Source organism: Falco punctatus (genome assembly GCF_963210335.1).
Source record: "Falco punctatus genome assembly, chromosome: Z".
Lineage (NCBI taxonomy): Eukaryota > Metazoa > Chordata > Aves > Falconiformes > Falconidae > Falco > Falco punctatus.
Window position 1 is genome coordinate 30,132,218 of NC_137586.1, and position 22,931 is coordinate 30,155,148.

A 22,931-nucleotide genomic window follows, 5' to 3' on the forward strand; every position below is an offset into this window, starting at 1 on the left:
ATACCATATGAACCCCACCACAAAGCATCTGACATACCAGCTGAGACAGGAGACAATTTGCCACATAATTAAATACAGTTAAAGGCTTTTAATCTAAATCACAGAAAACACAAACAGGTGCAGTTTATTTGTTTATTGCATAGAAGATAGTAAGGTGCACACAAGTACTACCTAAACAATACATAGAAAGTAACCGCAAACATTATGGTGCTTGAGACAGAATCTTTGCAAAACTGCCCCAAGTGCATATCAAATGCTTTCCTAAATTCCTGTATGTGTTTTGCAGGCAAACTGAGCCCACCCATACATGAGCACCCTCACAGGAGTTGTAACAGAGTCGACTCAAGGTTAATTGTCTTTCATTAAATGAATTCCCTTGTGTTTGCCTATTGAAACAGATGGAATAGCAATCTTGCATGTAACAACTTACTATTCACACCCCATATCATGAAAAACATTGCATCAGAAGTAGGTATTTCTACTTGTAATAATCCCATCACTAGCTAACCTCCATAACACAATCACATTTTCCTCATGTATACTAGCTCACTCTTTCTGTTTATCTAATACCAGTCTATTAATGTTGATGCTTACCCTTGGTCCTAGACAGACTGCTTAGAATCACATTTCCTGTTTAGACAAAACAACTACCGGCACCAGCCACTTCCAGCTTTACTTCTTCTGCTCCCCACCATTTTATTGGCAAAGGATTTACTGCAATAGTGAATCTAGATTGAGATGGCTTTCATCTCACATCTTATGCACAGGTCACTGAAGAGCACTGGCTCTCATTCACTCTACACAGTCTCCCCCCTATTACAAGCTGGTTTGTTGAGCAAGATCCGTTTCAACTTTCTTTCTCTACCATGGATGGCAAATGGCAGGAGCTAGCTAGCCAGCAGTTGTATATCCAGAACATGGAATCACAGAATAGAAGAAAACCTGGTGCAGAGTCATGATAAAGGTTCACAGGGTTTCTCCCTCCTCTGTTGAATTTTTCGAAACAGGAAAAAAAGCAGTTAAGCCTTGGATACACAAATGCCAGGCAGAAACTATTGTGTGTGCTAGTAAAAATCCGATACCCAATAGGTAGACCAGACTGACATGAAAATAAACAAAAGGTGACAATAATATTAACTCAAAATATTCATTCATTCATTCAAAAATAAAATTCCTTTGAATGCTATTCTTTTCAGTGTACAGAAACAGCAAAGTACTGGGAATAAATATTACAGACCTTAGACTGTTATAATGACTTGCATTTTAAAATTATGTATATTATTAATTAATCTACTGTTGTCATATTTAGTTTAAATGCAAATAAGACTTGTCTAATGTAAACCTGTATGAACTTCAATGGAATTATGTCACACATGCAGACCACCATAACAAAGAGGTTCAGGTCTGTCTAGCTTTCCTGAACAGCCTGATGAAGCCATGGAACAAAACAGAAATGCAAGCTTACTGCAAATCAACAAAAAAGCCACCCAACTACTACACAGAATACAGTGACACAGACAGGAGATATTCTTCAGCAAATGTCTAAAATAAATGAGTGACTAAGCAACAGCCAGTATGTTTCCTAATAGAGCAGCTGCTATGAATTTTCCCTCCAACACATTTTTCAGATATTCTACCTTTGCACATCTATACATAATACACAGTCTTCAACACTGTCAAACAGACATCTGATTTCTGGTCACTGCACTGTAGTACTAAATCTTTAATGTAATTCTTTTAAAACAAACCTCCAACCATAAAGAGGAATTTACTGTAAACAAGAAATCTCTCAGTAAAAAGTATTACAGCATTAATTTGCACTGTTCAAATATTATTTCCTGTCAGTCAGTAGTTCATTGTATCAGTTTCAAGTGTTTTGTATAATAGAAAAAAATTAAAAAAGGAATGATTTATTAATCTCCCATTCAACATTATTACACATCTGAAACAGATGAACAATATAATAAATTCATACAGAAATGAGAGAAGAAATGGATGGAAAGTAATGCTCTTCTCATAATCCAGATAATTGATAAACCATACTAATGAAATCCCACTGTGGAATATAAGGAGATGACAAATAGTATACCTATGGATAAGCATCTTTATACTGAATAAACTTCAATTCTTAAAACATATTATGTGTTAATAGATCATCTGACCTACAAGAAAGTTCTTGAGTGAACAAGTTTTCACAAGAAATTATGGCTATAGAAGTCTATTATATTTCTTATGAAACTGGAGTCCCATTTGGGAAAGTAGGAGGAGAAGGAAATGACCAAAATTCTATGAATTATCAAACTGACACTCTGAATTTTAGCCAGTATTCTTCAGTAGCTACAGCTGCTTAAGATTCTTTACTTCTCTTGATCAGTCAAAGGTTCTTTTTTCCTCTTTATCAATCATAGTTTTAAGCCGTTCAGCATTTCATCCTCCTCAGGAGAAAAGCAATTCAATTTATAAAACAAATGGATTAATGCTATTTCTCTATGAATACGTTGTCAGACATATTACTTGCATCTGCACTGCATCACAGTATACTCCATTTTTGATATACCACAGATGTGGCATGTGCCATTTCACAGATAATGATTTTGCTTACTTCTGACTGGAGTCGAGTTCAAAGCTGTGACTAAAATGTTAAAAAACCCACAACATTATACTCACTACTACACATTACACTATACTAGGAAAAAAAAGTTCTCTTTTGCTCTTTTTCTTATGCTTTCATAAATAAAACTTCTGACTATAATGAAACAAAGATATGGCACAAAATCATACCTGTTTACAAAATCCTGTGTGAAATAAAACCACTTTCCACCCTTCCCTCTGAGAGATTCCTTCCATAGATTAACATTTGTAATGCTTTTGATAGGTTTGACAAAATGACATACATCAGAAAAATACTCCCTTTAATTAAAAAGAATCTTTCCAATTATTAAAATTACAATAAGAAAATAGAAATGTTCTTCCAGTACATATATGCCGTTCAGCTAGTACATCCTCACCAGTTCCAAAAGTAACACACACATAATAAAACTTTTGTCAACAGCAACACAAATAAGGCAGAACTATAAAATGTTTGTATGAAACAATCTTTTTTCTCAATACATAAGTTAATACAAAATGTGTATGGGGAGATTATGGAGTCCTGTATTTAAGCTGGAGTGAAAAATACAAAGAATTTATACATTAATAACTATTTTTATCTGGAGAGAAATAAAAATGTCTAATATTCACGTTTTGTTCACAGCAGACATTGTAATTTTTTACAAATTTTTACAAAAAAAAATTGTTTGCCAGTCTTCCCCAAGAGCAAGGCTGGATTGCTGCATCAGGACATACAAGAGGAACTGTCATGGAACCACTGAATGCTCATTGTGTGGACTTAGAGGAACTACAGACTCCTAATGTTGCTCTTGAACGTTTATATTCTGGATCAGTAAAGCAAAAAGAAAAACTAACATCTAGATACTGCAAACTTTTTCTAGGTATGGGTTGAAAAATCCTCCATGTTATCACTTTTCACCCTCATCCACATTAAAACTATTTTTAAAACTCAGCTAGATGTGATCAGTGTTGACAAAATTTATAATTGTAACGTTCACAGCTCTCACCACACATGGTGATGTTCACCTAAATAAGTACAGACTGCAAAAAAAATGGAGAATTTTCCTGTTGCTGCTATTTAGGACTAGCACTTCTTAGGAAGTTACCTTCTCCTAAGGCATTTAGTTACCAATACTACTTTGAGTGCTTATATTTTTTGTAAAATCGTATTAGAATGCTTAGTAAAAATGCCTGAAAAACATCTTTCAAAACTAAGCGCATTCTTTGGACATGTCCTTTTCAAACACTAAACACGGTTTTGCATAAAGGTTGAAAGGCCTAACTGATTGCACTTAGTAGGAACCTAACTTAACTTTCTGATCCCACAGATGTCCAAGAGTCTCAGGAAAAAAGCACTCAAATGTTTTTGCACAGAACCCATGAAAACAAAATCTGGTTAATTTTTTTCCCCCCTTCTGAAAGTAAGAAGTTCAATTATAGTTATGACTGTTCAGTTTTTCACAGAAACAACAATCAGATGGTTTATTTATTTGAGACATTAGAACATTTAGAACACTTTCCAAAATGACCTTCCAAAAGGTCATGTCATTAGAGACCTGACTTCTTAGAAAAATTACACTGAAGTCTTCAGCATTAGCCTTTTAGATGCACAGTTCCAGATCTCTTAACATTCTAACACTTGCCTCAGGTGAAAACCACTTACCTCTGCATATTTTGCCATTGAACTGGCTTCAACTGCATAGACTTTTCTAGCTCCAGCCTGCACTGCAAAAAATGAAAGGATTCCTGATCCACAGCCAACATCTAGGACCACCTTGAAAACAAAAGGCAGACCAAAAGAAACAAAATAATCAAAAAGTCACTTCCCGAGACGTATTTTGAGTAACTACATTTTCATAGCTGTACCCTGCATTTAGTAAGCCTGGTATTACTAATTTAGCTTGAAAAAGTGAAAAGGATTGTTAATTAAGAGTTTTAATGCTCTTAATCTTTATTTTAGCAGCAATGGCATATTTTTAAAACACTGGATTGTTTTCATGTGTAAATACGTGGTTATGGTTTGGCAGAAATAGATTTTTGTAACTAAGTTTGTTTAGGAGAAAAATTAGAAAAACAAGCATAGTCTGAATAGACTGGGGAGGGAAGGAAGACATTACGATAATAGTTCTTTGAAGGACTGCAGAATCATGTCTTTGTGAATGAAGAATCACTCTCTGATGTGGAAGTCTTGGATAAGACCAAACTAACTGTCCTCGGTTTGGTTGGGACAGAGTTAATTTTCTCCTTAGTAGCTGGTACAGTGCTGTGTTTTGGATTTAGTATGAGAATAATGTTGATAATGGACTGATGCTTTAGTTGTTGCTAAGTCAAGGACTTTTCAGCTTCTTGGGCCCTGCCAGTGAGAGGGCTTGAGGGGCACAAGAAACTGGGAGGGGACACAGCCAGGACAGCTGACCCGAACTGGCCAAAGGGGTATTCCATAATATAGAACATAATTCCACAATAGTGATACTATATAATGAATAATTTAATAATAAATAACTCCATAATAGGGATATTATCTAATATCAAAAGGTATATTCTGTAATATAGAACAGATATAAACTTGGGGAGTTGGCCAGGGAGGTCAGTCGCTGCTCAGGGGCTGGCTGGGCATCGGTCGGCAGATGGTAAGCAACTGTACTGTGTGTCACTTGGTTTTTTTTCCTGTTGTTTCCCTTTGGGTTTTACTCCTCTCTTTATTTCTCCTCTTTTCAAGAAATGCTATTATTATTACTGCTACTACTACTACATTTTGTTTCAATTATTATTTTTTTCTTGTTTCAACTCAATTTTTACCCGTTTCCCACTTCTCCTCCCCATCCTGCTGGGGGGGTGGGTGGGTGAGCGAGCAGCTACGTGGTACTTTGATGCCAGCTAGAGTTAAACCCTGAGAGTCCTTTTGGTGCTGATAATGCCAAGGTCCTGGTGTCAGTCCCCATATGGGCCACCAACCAAAAAGGACTGTTGTGGTGTCGTTGCTGCTGTTAGCGTTAGACCTTTAATTGCACTGCTTGATGTGGTGTCTCCTGGAGGCCCTCCATTAAAACATAAATCCCAAAGCCTTATCAGTCATTCTCCATCCATCAGGTGGCTTACTTGTTGCAAGCCAAAATATTGACTGAAATGTTCAAAGGATCAAAATTTGTTTCGATGTATAGTGTAATGCAAAGCCAGTGACTGCTGCAACAGTCCAGTCCAGACAAGCCTCTAGTTCCTAGCTTCATTTTGTTGCACAGATCAATCAACACTGCTGCAGAGGAAAGTATAAGTACATGGAAAGAGGCTAAATGCCAAAGAAATGGTTAAGATGATGTGATTGATGTGATCTTTGATGCAAAGCCCACTTTTATACTAACAGAATTAGGTTAATACCTAATTCTTTAATTAAAGGTTTAATTAAACCTTGCTTCCCCAAAATTTTAATACTTGCTTTGAGAAAAATCTCACAGAACAGCTCACCATTTGTATTCCTCCTACGGGTTTCTGCTTGATTGAAAACAAGGAGTGACAGTTTTCCTGTCCCTGTGGCTGAAATTCTCATTAAATTTTGATCCAAGATATGAAACAGAAGCCTGTTCAGCGATTTTAAGCCACCTGGAACTGGAACCTCCTAAGATTTTGAAGCACTTCAACCATGAAACCAAGATACAGCCCTGATCCAATCTCAACAGTGAAAAGCAGAGAAGCTTAAATGTAATACAGGTTCAGAGTATTACTGCAGTTTAGTATACCACCAGCTACCCATGTTCTTTATTGCTTCTCTGCCCCAGCTTCCCACATGACGCACATTGCTTACCAGCCCTTAAACACACAAAGAAAAAGTTCTGTGTATTCAAACAGAATAGTTCTAACAGAAAAATAACCTTTTAGAATGAAGGGCATATTCCACCCCCAAAAAAGTTACTCTACGTGACATTTAGGTTACATATTAAAGAATGCAGCCTAACACACATGGCCTGACTCTGTTGTAGTTGATAGGAATCTGTGTTACAGAAGTACTACACTGCAAAATAAATTAACATTGCTTCTGATACTGCATATAGTCTCAAGTTTGGCATAGAAGCCAGAACCTTGCCTTTAATAATCTTTCCTAGTGAAAAGATCCATTAAGCTCATTTTTTATATCACGGATAACAGGCTGTTACTCATACAATTTTATTTCTGTGCTTTGGCAGGTGTTAGAGTATGCTCCTATGACCAGCTCTTCAAGAACAGCAAGTGACAATAAGTATCAGGTACATAAGTAGGGAGGGAGACAATGACAAGTCAAGGCCAATTTATTTGAATCATAGGTCTGATGGAAGGTTTGGTAGGAACCAAATCCAATGGGAACCACAAATACAGTATTTCTTACTCTCTGCACATGTGAGAAGTATAAGAAGAGTCAACTGCTCAGGTTCTACACAAAAGATACAATGAAGAAGTATGGCTTTTTGTGCCAGACCTAATTCTGATGCCATTTCTTACACTATACCTATGTCTACATCAGCAGGTGGTATGGCTGTATTAGAACATTTTGTTTCTGGATGATTTAATAAGACTAACTCTAGTCTAATTTTATTCTATCTCAGTCCAGTTCAGTTTAATCCAAAATTAATCCTTCTTGCTTACTTTGAAACTACCCCACAATGTGAACTGAAGCACCCTGAGTGACCATGATAGAAATTAACCTCAGAAGCTCACTCCTGACCTACATTAAGACTCTGCTGTGCTCATTTGCATCTTCATTAAATTGAAGCAGCTGACACAGAGGTAGCATTTGTCCAGTAACTAGTGAAGCAAGGGGAAAAGGGGCTCAGAAAATGTATGCCATACAGTTGTGGGAATTGCTGGAGGCTGCACAACAAGGCATAGGCATATCTGGAGGATGTTGCGGTGTGGGTGCTGGGCTGCATGGCACGGCTGATGACTCTCCCTAAGTCTGGGAGTGATGGTAACCTGTGGGGAGGTGGGCTCTGGCTGTGGAGAGCCACCAAGTATGATGCAATGGATGGAAAGCAGCAGACTGAACTGTCAAAGGAGGCTGAACAGGAGATAGTTGGGATCTTCACAGGCTCTTTTTAGAGGCAAGAGCCCTGAACATCAACACCTGGCTGTGCAGCTGGTATCAGAAATTCAGCTTTTATGAGCTCAGTACCTTCTTAAGGGAAGATGACTGCTGAGGAAAGACAGGATCCTCTGAAATAGTGGCATGAGAGCATCTTTGTTATGTTTTCCAACGTAACAAGGAGGGCTGAAAAACTAGATACATATAGCTGGAGGTCATTTTAGCCCGAAGAGAAGGCATGAGGGGAAGTGTTCAGGACACAGGGCAATGGATGGTCCCCATACACCCCTTGTAACAGCAGCAGAACAGGGGAGCCATATGAGATGCATGTACACAAGCACACATAGCATGACAAACAAACACAGGGAATATGAAGTTCATGCACAGGTGCACAGCTTTCGTCTCACAAGGATTAGAGACATGCTGGGATAGCTTACACAGCTAATGCTGCGATGGATGGTGACAGGCTGTCAGAAAGGATGGGCTGGGAACGTCAGGAGGAAGGGTTGTACTCTCTGCAAAGAATGACTCAAGTGCATGGAGCTTTGGGAACAGGCAATGAGCTAGCTGAGAGCTTACAGGCAGGGATGAGAAGACACAGGGTAGGGATACAGATATTTTGAGGCAGGCATCTGTTATAGACTGCTTGATCAAGAGGAGGAGGGAAATTATGCCTTCTTGAGGAAGCCTCATGATCATAGGTTTTATTACTTATTGGGAAATTCAACCACCCCAGTTCCTACTGGAACAGTGGTATGGTGGGGCACACCCAACCCAGGGGATTTCTGGAATGTCTTGATAACTTCCTGATAGTGGTGATCAATATGCTGAGCAGGGGAGCCATTCTACTGAATCTGTTGCTAACAAACATTCCCAGCCTCTAGTGAGGGGATGACTGCTAGAAAGCAACTTGTTGAAAAAAAGAGACCTGGGGTGCTCCTGTTGAACAGCAACCTGAATATGAGTCAGCCCTTGCAGCCCAGGCCAACTGCGTAACTGCCTGTGTTAGCACGAGCGCAGCCAGCATAGGTCAGGGGAAGGCCCCAGCACAAAACAGACACTGACATGTTGCAGCAAGTCCCATGGATGTCCACCAAGATAATGAGGGGACTGAAGGACATGAGATATAAAGACAGGCTTGAGAAATCAGTTTGTCTGGTTTTAGCAAGAGGAGGCAGGCAAACAGGAGAGCTTACTGCTGTCTTCGTATGCCTAACGAACTGAGACAGACTGTTCTTGAAGGAACCACACAGCAATAGGGCAAGAGGCCACGGACATAAGTTGTTACACAAGAAATTCCAAGAGATATAGTAAAACTTTTTCACCATGAGGGTTGTCAGACACTGGAAGAAGTTTCCTACAGAGTCTGTGGCATCTCCACCCTTGGATTCATTCAAAAGGTAACTGGACAGACGTTAAGCAACCTGGTCTAGATGGCCCTGCTTTCAGTACAGGTGAGACTAGAGATGTCCATAGTTCTTCCTGACCTAAATTACTTTAATCCAGTTATCTTGCAATGGCACACCTTGTTCTCCAAGTGGCACTGCTGTTATCACTGGTACCTCCTACAGAAAGCCCCACTAGAAAGGAAAAGCATCCTAACAGAGCTTTAAGAGCAGTCATTAAGACAAAGTGCTGTGAAAGTACTAGTATGATTCTTTCTGAAAAGAAGAATTTTAAAATAAATAACAAGTAGCTGGCTGATGACGATGTCATGCATACTGAGAGGAAAGGTGGTAGATTGTATGTGCTTCAGTGTTTCTTTTCAAATGTGAATGCAGCTACTTCAGCAATTACCAGACATGAGAATCAGGAATAACCTACACCTTACTCTCCTGATCACAGGACTGCAGTTCAGTACTGCTCCTGCTTTCAGCTACACAGATGAATAGCTTTCCTAATGTGAATTTAATGGGAATTACATGTGCAAGTACTCATGTGTACAAGATTTTTGCACAATTAGAGTCCTGAAAAGCAGTTTTAAATAAAAAGTATGGGGGGCAGAGGTCAAACAAGGAAGAGCAACAACAGGGTGAACACATAAAAATAAAAGTAAAAATGTCATATATCTACAATGACATTTATCATTCAAAATTACTATGTATCAGCAAGATTATATACAGAAAATACTCTTCCACCCTAGCCCCAGCATATGCCTTTGACTGCACAATGTGAATGGTTAATTTGTGTGATCCTTCATTCAGGATCACCTAGTTCTAGATGCTTTGCTTTTAAGTAAGCTATTCATAAATAGACTACGTGTGAAAAAACCCAAAAGGCTTATTTTCAAAAGAAGTAGTAATTTGTCAGCCTTTACTCTGTTTGGAAAAAAAACTTTACACTGCTACTGTAAAATTTAGTTATAAGCATTTTTTCTTTTAGCATAACCAATTAAAACACTTTGAACTTCCCCTTCTGGCTCTAAAACAATTCAAAATCTAAGACAAAGTTTTACTAAAAAAACCAGTGAAAGCTCTAAGGTGACTCCTTCTAAGAGTAAATATAAAGGAGTATATGCCAGTAAGAATTACAATATTACTGTGAACATTCCAGCCTCAGATTCTGAATGAGTTCTACTTACTCTTCTAAGCTTCAATAGACATAAATGGTCAATCCAAGCACTACCCTCAGTTTGTCCTGAAGCAGCTTACCTCTGATAGACAATGTTTGAATTTATCATCAAGAACCCTCTCAAAGGGTCCAGAAATAATTTTGTCCAACACAACTCAGATAATATCTGTGTGAGAAAGTGTAACAAGTTTTTTTCAAAACCAAAGCCTAGAATAAGAAAAAAATATACTTTATCACCAGATATTCCTTCACTATAGGCAAAAGTGTTTGTAGAATAAATTACTACAGAATTTAGGGAAGGAGGCAATGATGGTAAAGAAATATATTGGGGGAATGCACAGTAGGTAGGAAACAAAGCAAATAGTAACTAAATAAAACTTTTTCCAAAAACGGAGGTATTAAAATAATTATGTCCTTTTTGCCTTTTTTACCTCCTCACTACCATCATTAAATGTTTCTGCCTGCCTTACAGTTTCTGGATGTAAGATGAATATAGTTGCTATATTTCCAACAGATCAAGTCTCAGCACAATGGGTTTCTCAGGTTCTCATGGGAAAGCATTTTGCCACAATGTAGGTAGTTCAACTTTTTCAGCTACATTTATTCTGACAATTGCTATTTCTCAACAGAATCAGGAAAAAGAGAGATCATTTTCTAGGTGGCACTCAGCCTATAACAGTCTTACTATTAGGTATGCTGAAGAGAAGCCAAGGCATCTCCAACAGTTGGGAAAATAAATAAACCAAGAGGAAAAGCAACCAAGCTGTACTACTGCAGAGCAGCACAATTCTCCTACAGATGCAGAGCATGCAAAACCTGAATTCCTTACTGCAGGCACAAAACCAGAATGGATATGTTACCTACAGAGATAAATCTGCCTTTTGCATTATAACATGGGAAACCAATAGCAAATAAATTCCTCTCTCTGCTGTTTCTTTCACCATATATTCAAGTTACACATTCCAGTACAAAACGTAACCCATTAATGATACAGCAGCACCACTTACCCAGCTGGTATCATCCAGTACCACATGCTTTGGGGTTTGATTCTGATGCCTACAGCAAACTGGAGCAGCCCTGTGCACATCACTAGTTTACTAACCTCATTGAATTAAATAGAAGAGGATTGTCTCAGGCCTGAAAGAAATTACAGAGACTGAAACCTATTTGTTTCATTTCTTAAAGGTTTGTTTCATTTCTATGAAAGTAAGTAGTTAAGTGTAGCTTTTAAAGAAGCATAGTTTACCTAAGTTGCATAGCAAAGAAAAATTATCAGCTCAATTTGAATTAATTACTGAACATAATTAATAGTTAAAACACAACGATCTTAAAACAATCCAGAAAAATTTCACACCTATAACTCTCCTCGTTTTGGCCATAAACATGCTACACATTTAAAGGGAAATATTTTGTCTGGTATTTGCTTATACGTTATTAAAGACTCTTTTCTGTGATGCAATAAAGACATTTGTACTGGCGTGAGTTAGAGTCAGAGGCACTTTCTAAAAGAAAATGCACACAGAAAGATGAAAGAAAGGAAGGAAAAATGAGAGAAGACAAGAAAAATGACAAGGTAAAAAAAAATAGTAATTGCAGCTTCATTTTCTCCATTGTTTTTGTTTGCAGTCTGCTGCCCAAACGTCATAAACAGACCTTACATGGTCTCAGCTGATATTCCTGCCAGGCTGCTGCTTACAGACTACCTATTTGCTTACAGAAGGACACATGTAGTCCAATAGTTTTTGCTGGGTTTTATTATTTTCTTAAGAAAGATGAGCAGTGCAATAGCAAGATATACAGACGACACAACACTCAGTGATTAAAGAACAGAGAGAGCTAGCTAAGGTAGGCCACTGGACAATGCACAAATTAAACTCAGTGCTGATATATTAATCATGTACCATCCAAGTTCTAAATGAATCATCATCAACAAGAACAACAACAAAGAGCCTAGGCACCATTATGAATTGTTTGGTGAAGATCAATCGTCGATGGACAGATGCAGTCCCAGGAAAAAAAGTCAAGTTTTATGAGAAGTACAGTTAAAAAATAACTAGGAAGTTAGAATTCTGCAGTATAAATCAGTTGTATGGCATTGTCTACAATACCATGCATAACATCTGCCAATCATTCTCAAAACAGGTGCTGCAGAATTAATGGTGACATTGAGGAAGAGGGCAAAAATGATAACAGGGCATGTGCAATTCCTTTGTACAGAAAGACAGACAAGACTGAGAACAGTGACCTCAGAAGGAAGACTACCTAATAAGAGACAACAAAAATTGACACAACTGAGGAAAGATACAATGAAAATTAGAACTTTCATCCTCCTTTGCCTCACAACATAAAATCAAAATAACATAATTAGAAAGCTGATAAATTAAAAATCTTACTAAAGGAGAAACTTTCTGCATAATGTGATTATATTTGAAATTTGTTGCTGTATTAAGGGTGGAATCAGAGGAGAGTGTGCATGTGGAGGGGTCCTGGAGAGTGTCAGAAAGTCTCTAGTTAGTGTGACTAATTGCAATAGAAAAAACAAAGTAAAAAAATGTTGTAAAAAATATACTTGTCCTATGCTTTGCATTTCAAGTAGCCTAAAAAGATAAAATTAGAAAATGACTTAGTATGTGGCTGGGAGACAGACTATCCTACATTTCCCCAGTGTAAGTTTTCTTTTATCTTTTGCTGAAGTTTGTGGTTTGGACAATGTGGGAGGCAGAGGACTTGGTAAAGAAGTAATAATCATCAATCTATTCCTTACAGTAGTCTTCGAGACCTAAATACATATTTTAGAGATGAGTTTGGCAATTGAAGTTGTAAGTTTCTACGTTGTTTCTAAATCTTTGCCTTGTACAAACGAAGTCACAGCATCCACTTATGTGCTTGCTCAATTTGTAATGGCTGTGGGGTGCAAAAAATTCAGTCTAGACCTCCATGATAGAGACATAAACTAGAATACCTTCACAGGTATTTGCAAGACTATATGGCAAAATAGCAAATACACATCCAACAGTTAAGATAAGGAAACTAATATTGTATGTGAACTCCAAGATGCCAAATGTAGCTAGTGTTTGGGTCCATGTTTGGTGCCCTTCATCCTGAGGATGTACCATCACCATCATGCATTGTCATCCAAGTGCTTGACAGTAATATTACTATATCAAGCACACATGAATTAATATATTCATGCATGAAGTCCCAGGTGAGAAAAGGCTCCAGTCTGATCAGTATTGCTTTACAGGGCAAGCTGAAGTTTAGACCCTAAGCAGTATACCGGAACATTTAAGACTCTTAACAGAGCTTACCTTGTCTGTAAAATCTACGTGGTTCTGTAGGATAGCTCTGTGATAAGTGGCCGTCCTCACAAAATCCTGCATCATATTCTGTTGTTGAGATAGACAGCCATAAAACTAAAAGGGAAGGAGAGGAAAAACAGAAAAAAGATAAAGCCTATCTCCTATCAATCTTACCTTAAATTACATGGTAGTTAAATTACCAAGGTCCTGACCACCCTCTGAATAAACCTAAGCTATCTTTCTAACTGACCTGGTGACTAAGGTCGAGTAAACAACAATAACTTAGATTTCACAAACTGGCAGTGAAGTTTCGTTACCTGAAAATACTGAGCAGCAGATGCTTCATCTGTTCGCTGACTGAACAGAGAGTTCTCCTTCTTTTGGCTACAGGATCTGTTCAATGCATTTGAAAATGTATTGTATTCTGGAAAAGAAAAAAAGACACAAAGATAGCGAAAAACACAAAGATAAAAATTACAATAAACATCCAATGACAAGATAAGAACACATGCAGTCACACTTGAGAGGAATGCTTCATTTGGATTATGGTGTTCATAAATACACAGTAAACAGTTTCAAACTGCATTAAACAGACAAAAGCTGTTGCAAAGATCTGGCCAGCATCAAAAGATTTTAAGAAGCACCTGGATACATGCAACAACGTTGACAAATATTCCCCATTCAGGTTAGCTAACTCCTGCAAACACCTGTGATAGTGAACTTAACAGAGTTAAGAACTGAACATAAGCCTCAACCTACCATTTCAGGTTAATCTACACTACATGGAGCTCGTCATAGAGAACCACCTAGGGTTATTGTGAAATGCATGGATGTGAGTCAGGAGGTTTACAAACTAGAATAAACCACTCAAATTTAATTGGCCTAAAAAGCCAGGCTGTGGACCATGTCATCATCCTTTAGAAACAGCCTAGATAAAAGCTAAAGCCCTTTGGCTTCTGCGGACAAGATCACTTCTAACATTAGGTAAGCAATAGGAAAAAATGTGGATGTAAAAAATAAATAACCAGTTCACACAAGAGCTTTTGTCCCTATCTTTTAAGGTCAAACAAACCCCCAAGCTTAAGGTAATTCTTTCATGCCCACAATTAAGGTACATGCCAGTAAGTGGAGAAAGTATTTAGAAAAAGCACTGTAAGGAAAAATTATCAGGAAGGAAGCATAGACGACAACAATAAAATCAGGGATGGAAGTCTTGCATCTTCTATTCATACAAAGACAAAAGAAGACAGAGCAATCAGACAACACCGCATTCATAATTTGCTAAACCAGAGAGACAGAAAACTCCTACAACAGTTCAAGTAAAAATAGCAGCTGCCTGAAGCATCTAACTGTGCAGTGGGAAGTACATGCCAAGTGCTCTAATTATTTCGAGATAATTAGGTAATTCAGTATTTTGAATGGCCTTTGAAACAAAGGGTCTGAAGTCAGCAGAAACACATAATTAACAGACTTCTCAATACAGTAACCAAGGACAATTTCCTTCATCATTTCAGGAAATACTGAAATCCTCAAAGCAGAGATTTGGTTGCACTGATCCTCTTCCACTGCAGGAAGCAGGCAGCTACAAAAGAAAACAGATGCAAAAGATAGCAAGTGACTTTCCCTGTAGCTTTGGAAGTTGGGACAAGCTCTATGTCATGCTTTTGGGGAATGGAGACAAACATCCCAACATAACCATGGTTGTTGCAAAGTTATCTTTAATGGGCCAAAAAAGTATTTTTAAGTATGGTTGTGACAGAGATCCTCAGTAGAAAAATTTAAATTCTGGGGAAACGTGTACAATAAAAACAGCATAGAATTCAGCAAAAGCATCACAAATTTCTGTTATTATTATCCACATTTTCCAGTTTTATTTAGCTAGAAATCACTAAAACTGGAAAACTGGATGGAAAAAGCTCCACATTTGGGGCACTCATATATTGTTTCACTGTAAGAACTTCACACCAAAACCTGACAGCCAGCATACTTCTTCAGAGAAGTTCAAACCAGTTGAGGGCACAGTCCCTTGAACCTCTGGGCTACCCTATGTAATGAAGCCCACTTGTAAGCACCCAGAGTTCAAGCCATTTCTCTCAGTCGAAATTATGACCAGTCTAATGTATGCAATGAAATAATTTTGTTGAAAGTCTGAAACAATAACTCTAAGAAGCATCACAGCAGTACTCTGCTATGAATGAACAGGTCAGTTTAACCTTACTCTAATAGAAGACCATAAGGGTGGCAGAAATTGTAAAACACAACTCACCAGCTTATTCAAATGCACTTCACCTGCTGAGGAAATCTGCTATAGAGCTACCTGTCGCCACCTTGTGGAATACTCCCACATTAATTCCAGGTGGAAGAAAGTCCCACTTTGTTACTTATGGCCTGTCAGATCCAGTAGGAAGAAGATGCCACACTCAACATCCAAATTTTGGGTAATATGGGGGGCCTCAAAATAATTAAGTTGTTCCAGAAGTAATTGTAAATTGCCATGAAAAGGTACAAATACCATCAACATGCCCTTTTCACTCCCACACAGGGGTGATGGTCAAAATGACCCAGTAAGTGACTGGACCATGACAATGAAGAGTGGCCCAAGTTACAGCCAATGCAAATTTTCTGCTGGCAGATACAGAAGTCAGCTTAAACCAGATCAGTTCTTCTGTTCTTTCTCTGCATGAAGAGACAAAACCAGAAGGAAGTCTGACACTGGACAGTGAATATTTTTTTCCAGACAGTCACTCACTGTCTTAAGCCTCTCCCAATTTTTTTTTTTATCCCCCCACACACACTTCCCCATCTGAAGGTACGACGCTACAGATGCAGTGACATGCTTTCTTTTCTATTCACTCTTCACACATTATTTTTTTTACCTCTGTAGAAACTTTTTGGTAGCTCAGAAAAATAACTTTGGTGGTGTCTCTGGAGTCCAGGAATGAGAATGGATTTCAAAACCACAGTACTGTAAGAAAAACTGGAAAGGCTAAAGAGGTTATGCTGTATAAATTTTTATCCTTGGAATTTTTCAAAACATAACTGTACAAAGCTCTGAGCAATCTGGGGCTGAACCTGCTTTGCAAAGGTGGCTTGATCAGATGAGCTCTCTTCCAATTGAATTACTCTTTGATTCTATGAAAAAAATATATGATTTCCTTGTGATACAGTACTTCTTCCTACCCAAAGACGTTTGTTGCTGGAGCTCTCCAGAGTGCTGGCGAATTAGAAAACTAGTACTGAGTTGAAGCATACATCAAAACAGAAAGAACAAGAGGTTGACAGAGTTCCTCCACAATCTTTCATAATGGACCTCAGATGCCCTTAAAATTTTCTTGATAGACTATGTGCAAGATCCAAGAGGTTCTGGAAGACTACAGAGCAGAAAAGTATCTCATGTCATTCATCAGCCTGAAGAAAACTACAGAATTAAAACCTTCTCTATTAAATGGCAGTAAAGATTCAGCAATAAGAATAGGAACAGTGTTAGATCTAATACATCTCAATGTTTTTGCAAACTTTAAATCCCAACTCCACATGCTACACATTCATCAGTGGCTAACACTGTGAGAAAAAACATCTGAGCATAAAAATAGAAATATAAATTTAGTTGCTGTTGTTGGATGGGAAGTGAAAAATACACTCTTGTGAAAAAAGGAACAGCAACCAAGGGCACTGGTTTACAACTTATCTAGGAAAACTTAATGATTCTACCTCTGAGAATTCCTCATGGCCTTGTCTGATCCTGCACTGATTGAATGTACTGTGGAAAACCCCCTTACAGCACGAATTTGCTCCTCTTTTCTTTTTCTCATCTATTGAGTGGGTGTTAGTTTACCCTCAACACTTATAAATAAACATTCATCAAAAAGCTTTTAGCTGCTTCTACTTACTGCTTGAGGGAAATTATAAGTAAACAGTTACAAACTGAGGAACATGTTTTAAGGAAGGAATTACTGTTGGAGATGTGAATTTGGGATTTTGTTTTTGGTTTGAATGCAAAAGTCAAAGGATTATAAATGGAAATCTCTCAGGGAATGCAAATTGCCTAGGAATTATTCATAACAATTGCTACCCATTTCAAATATTGTCTGAGAGTTCAGATACACATTCATTTATGTGACAGGGCAAAGTGCCAAATAATAAATTTTTGATACCTAGTATAGAAAAAATGGAAGTATTGTGAACAGTCTGCACATGACTGACACAAGAAATAAATTTGAAAGTAAGACATGCTGAAGCTTTAAGAAATTTTCCCAAATAAGGACCCCATACTATGGAGAAGCAGGTTTATTTTTCTTTAGCATGGACAAGGAACACCACGTTTCTTCCTTTTCTAGACTGCCCCAGAAGAAAGAAAACAATTGATCTCAAGTCCCTTTTCTATATCCAGCACGTCTATTTTCTATATCCAACAACTTAAAACAGCCTGTCTTGTCTCCATTTGCTTCTGCATGCAAATACACTAAGCTGTTTTCTTCCTATATTTTCTGTAAAGAAACCTCTCTTATCCTGCTTGTGATACGAAATAATGGATTTATCTGCATATTGATCAAGGTCTGTAAAACTAAATTTAATTTTGATCTTCCTAAGAATGTGGGAACTTAATCTGTCATATGGGGGAAAAAAATCCAGAACTGATCTTGGTTTTTATAAAACCTGGATTTTCTTCTTTATTTAAAGTAAGGGGATCAGAAGGATCTACACCAAAACCAGTTTGGTTCACTGACAGGCTAGAATGCTGGTGGGTCATGTACTCTGTTTTGCAACCAAGAGTCAACCATACAGAACTGAAAGTCAGTAAAATATTTTTCAAGAATAGCCAAAGAATATTTTTTGTTAATCCTGAGCCCTATAGCCTTCATCAATGTTCCAGTACTCTATGTATCTTTTCCTTTGATAATGTAAGGAATTGATTCTCTCATCTCAGGGAACAATCAGGTAGACTCTTCAAATCTTCTATCACCTTTTCAAAAGCAGACTCAAGTATAATGCTTTTTTACTGAAGGGTGTTGCCTAGTCATCTGACTGTAGTGTTTCAAGTGTCACCCCTTCAAGAGTCTTCTATCTAGTCCTGAGAGACTACTTCTATTACCTTGAGCAAATCAAGCAGGCTTTTAGCCTTTTTTCTATAAAGAAAAAGGTCCTGATTGCTGACAAAGTTTTGTGGCTTATCAGGGGATATATATAAGCAAAAATCTATCCTGTAAAATCCAAAATTAACGTGCATGGAGGGGAGCGAGGGCAGAAGTGCTTCTTGATGAAGTGCTTCTTTATGCTATGCACAGCCACCTTATTTCACCCTCAAAACTCTTTCTTTTACATTATTCTCTGAAAAAAACTGCAAATTGGGAAGATGGCAGTGAGTCTTTTTGAACCGTTTTGGCTGTCTTCAGAGAAATAATTTTCACTGACAGAAAAACAAACCCTTGTGACCCTACCACTCCAATCACTTCAGGTTGAAAACACCCTCAAAACTTTGCAAGTGTTATAACTATGTTCCAAGAGTGGCAAATGAAGGAATCAAGGTTTTAAAATTTAACTCTTACAGTGCATTTACTCTTTCCCATGCATTGTAAACCTCCAGTACCTACTCCAACAAGAATGACATGATATTCTTGAGGACAGAGGTAAGCTGACATATTTATTTCCTTTTCATCTATACCTTTTCAGTGTCTCAGACTCCTGCCTAACTCAAAACTCCCCCCAAAACCACAGATATTTCTCTTTCAAGGACCCTCATCTGAAGATTGTTCTGAAAATAATGGAGAATATTGGAATGAAGACCAGTATGAGTATGCAGCCTAATCTGGTTTGTATTAGCTAATCTGAACACTAATTTACTTCCAGCACAGCAGAATTAGCTGCAAAACTTGCTCAAGTGCTGGGTGCATCTACAAGACCTGCAGTCACTGCTCTAAGTACTACACAGCACTTAAATCTATGCATTTTACCTGCTGAAATAAACTGGATTTAAAACACCTGTGTTTTTAATGGAACAAAAGTCCTCCTTGATGTGAATTGAAGCTTGTGTTCTATGGCCCATAACACAGAAAATAATTAATTCCAGCAAGTCAAACTGTCTCTGTTTTAAAAGTAAAAAATAAATTTGGAAAGTAACTTAAACTCACTAGCACTCTTCACTAACTGCCTGCATGCAAGCTCTTACTTCACAACTCAATCACCTTCCAGTAAGGGGTATGCTTCCTCGCGTTTATTGTATATAAGGTTGCAGCTACCAGGAAACAGCAAAAAAAGCCTAGTTCATATTCTAGTCTACCCTGTAATAAATGCTTCTTCAGAGCAAACCTTGTCTTACAGAATGCATTATTAGCTTTCAGAAGACAGGTGTAAATTTATCCTTTTTTCTTAGCCATTGAGAAGGCAAGGAAAACTCCCATTCCTGTGGGCTGAAGTGCTTTCACAAGGATCTTGTTGAGGAAGAGGGAAAAAAACCATAATCCCCTGCAAATAATTGCAAACAACATAAAAAATGTAACTCTCAGACATTTTCTTTGAAAGACAGGCTTAGGATTTTTATTTCTCATTCTCTGCTCCCCCCCCCCCCCCGTCCTTTTATTTTTTTCAATTAAAGTCTGAAAACAGAAATTAATTTTAAAACTTTTGCCTTGACAGAAAGTTGCACTTGGCTGTAAAGTTTTGACTAACTACGCACCTCAGCTAACCAACGTTTGCTGTTGGCCATTAAACCCATGCTAATCAATTATACAGTCTGATAACTTGTCAGAGATATTCTGGGGATATTACTGCACTGATAGCCTAAAAACTGAACTGCAGAAACTGAATAAAGGCCAGCTGAAATTGGTTCCCATGATCAAAGACAACAGCAGTATCCTTCCAAAGAGCTGTGCTTCTGGTGTCTCTTTCGTACTGCTCCCTTCCCAAAACAGAGAGCAGAAGCCCCAGGCCCCTGTAGCCTTTCCTGCAGGTACATTCATACTCCATTCGTGGTAAATTGTCACTCAAATGGCTGCACCCTGCAAAAGCAGATATGCTGTACTGATTTCTCTTTACGAAATGCTTATCCTCAAAGCAGAAGACACAGACACACAAACACAAGCTATCACACAGCACACCTCACCCATCTGCTCAAAACAGATGGAGCCTCTCACCACACCAAAGTGGAAGAGGCTGGAGAAGGAACACACAAACAAAAAGGCTCCAGTAATAAACCTGGAAGGTTGTTGGGAAAGGGGAAAACTCCCCAACTGTCCTGGTTTCAGCTGGGACAGAGTTAATTTTCTCTTTAGTCACTGATGCAGCTCTGTGTTTTGGATTTGGTGTGAAAGCAATGCTAATAGTACACGATGTTTTTAGTTGTTGCTGGGTGATGTTTATACCAAATCAAAGACTTTCCAGTTCCTTGGGCCCTGCCAGTGAGAGGGCTGGAGGGGCACGGGAAACTGGGTGGGGATACAGCCAGGACAGGTGACCCAAGCTAGCCAAAGGGATCTTCCGTAGCATATGATGCCAAGCTGGGGGAAGAAGGACAGGGGAAGACATTCAGCATTATGGTGTTTGTCTTCCCAAGTGACTGTTAGGTGTGATGGAGCCCGGCTTTCCTGGGGATGGCTGAGCACCCGCCTGCCCATGGGAAGTGGTGAATGAACTCCTTGCTTTGGTTTGCTTTACCTATTAAACTGTCTTTATCTCAACCCACAAGTTTTCTCACTTCTACTCTTCCAATCCACAGCCCCATCCCACTGCAGGGAGAGCAAGTGAGCGGCTGTGTGGGGCTTTGCTGCTGGCTGGGGTTGAACCACAACACCAGCGTACACAGAGTAAGGGAAAGAAAACTCAATGGGGAATAAAAACTCACAAACTCCATACAGCAGCAATCCAAAATAATGCTATTTGCAATAAATCATTAAAAAAATATATTTTACCAGCAGCTGTTAGATTTTCTGAGCTAAGGCGATTAGCATAACAGACATAGAAAAGCACTTCTCCCACATTATTTTGCATTACCTCCTGCAGGTTGTTATTAAAAACACAGCACCCACCTTAAGCAGTATATTTGGCCTGTAACTGATGGGAGGTGTACAGTCATAACTTTGGCCACATTTGAAAAAAGTGAATGGAAGTAAGTCCATAACTCAACAGAAGACTATACCAAATGACCAGACAGGTCAGACTGCCTCCTGTTAACAAGTGAGACAGTCTTTCATTTGGAACAAGAGAATTGCAAAATACCCAAATATTAAAATGACTGCTTTGCAATGAAGTGAAACATGCAGTAATAGTAAGCTTATCAAGGCCAGATACTATCCAAGATATCTGAGGCTGGAGTGTTATTTCCCAATGAGGAAGAAAATCTGTTTGCTTCTATTCAGTTGTAAGTATTAGACCTCAGAAATTCACATTGACACCTATTACAAGTAGCCTAGTAAAATTCCAACATCATTCACCACACAGACTCAAAAGAAAAAGCTCCCACAAATACTTGGGTTTACACCAGCTTGACAATTTATCCAAAATATTATTCTCTTTGTGTTATACCTTTCAATCAATTATACAGCTATTCATTGCCATAAACACAGCAGATTAGAATAACAGGATTCTGTTAATTTTAAGAACTTGTTTACTACTATTTATATCAGCACTAGATCATTTTGTTGTGAACATTACTGAATATTAAATCATAATTTGCAGCCTAGGTCACTTACCACAGTGCTACTTACTCAGCGAAGTCCTGTAGCCTTCTTTTGTACTTTTTAAATGAGTCTGGATTTGTACAATGGGAATGATTTTGTCCCAGGCACGCTAGTGAGTGAATCACTTCAAGTGTCAGCACAGGAGAACTAGATGCTTAGCAATTCAGTCAGTAAGCATTTCATCAGTGTACAGGGGTCTCAATCAGCTGTGCATTTTTACAGGAAACATGACTGATGGCCTTGTGTCATTCCACATCAGGAACTGGATGCCACATGTTCCAAATCTCATTATTAAGTTTCCTAGGTCATACTTTTCACAAAACAAAAACCTTTTCTATTTTTAGCGTCAGTAATATATGCTTACTTTGGTAAGCAGAAAGCAAAATACTCTTATCACCTCCAAGCTAAACTTCCTAACTAAAATCTATTTCCTTCCAATAGAACATTCCACTCATTAGTGAGTCACTTTGATATAAACCAAAAATGAAGCCAAATTGATAAAACAGTTATTATCAAGAAGCATATTAAAGAACCTTTAATTTCAAGCTGCAACCATACTCCAAAGCAGTGTGAACTAGCAGATGCAAATGCTTCCCCCACTGTGTCAATCTCACACAAAAATGTTACAGAAAGAATAGTCATTATTTGTAAAATGGCATTATAAAGTATCTAAATATAAATGTTTCAATTTCTTTAGAACAGCCATTAGAGTTGTATTACACAACTGAG

At 38.1% G+C, this 22,931-nt stretch overlaps 1 protein-coding gene across 2 annotated transcripts in view; it reads right to left on the reverse strand.

The window, feature by feature from the left end:
* The window catches only part of LOC308056535 (histone-arginine methyltransferase CARM1-like), an 81,894-nt gene that overhangs the window by 23,485 nt on the left and 35,478 nt on the right, over positions 1 to 22,931 (reverse strand). For both annotated transcript variants that reach the window (XM_080372092.1, XM_080372093.1), the window contains exons 3-5: positions 13,848 to 13,954; positions 13,540 to 13,644; positions 4,274 to 4,384 (exon numbers count right to left, since the gene is read on the reverse strand). In XM_080372092.1, the coding sequence (XP_080228218.1) occupies positions 4,274 to 4,384; positions 13,540 to 13,644; positions 13,848 to 13,954 (323 nt within the window). The remainder of the gene's footprint in view (positions 1 to 4,273; positions 4,385 to 13,539; positions 13,645 to 13,847; positions 13,955 to 22,931) is intronic.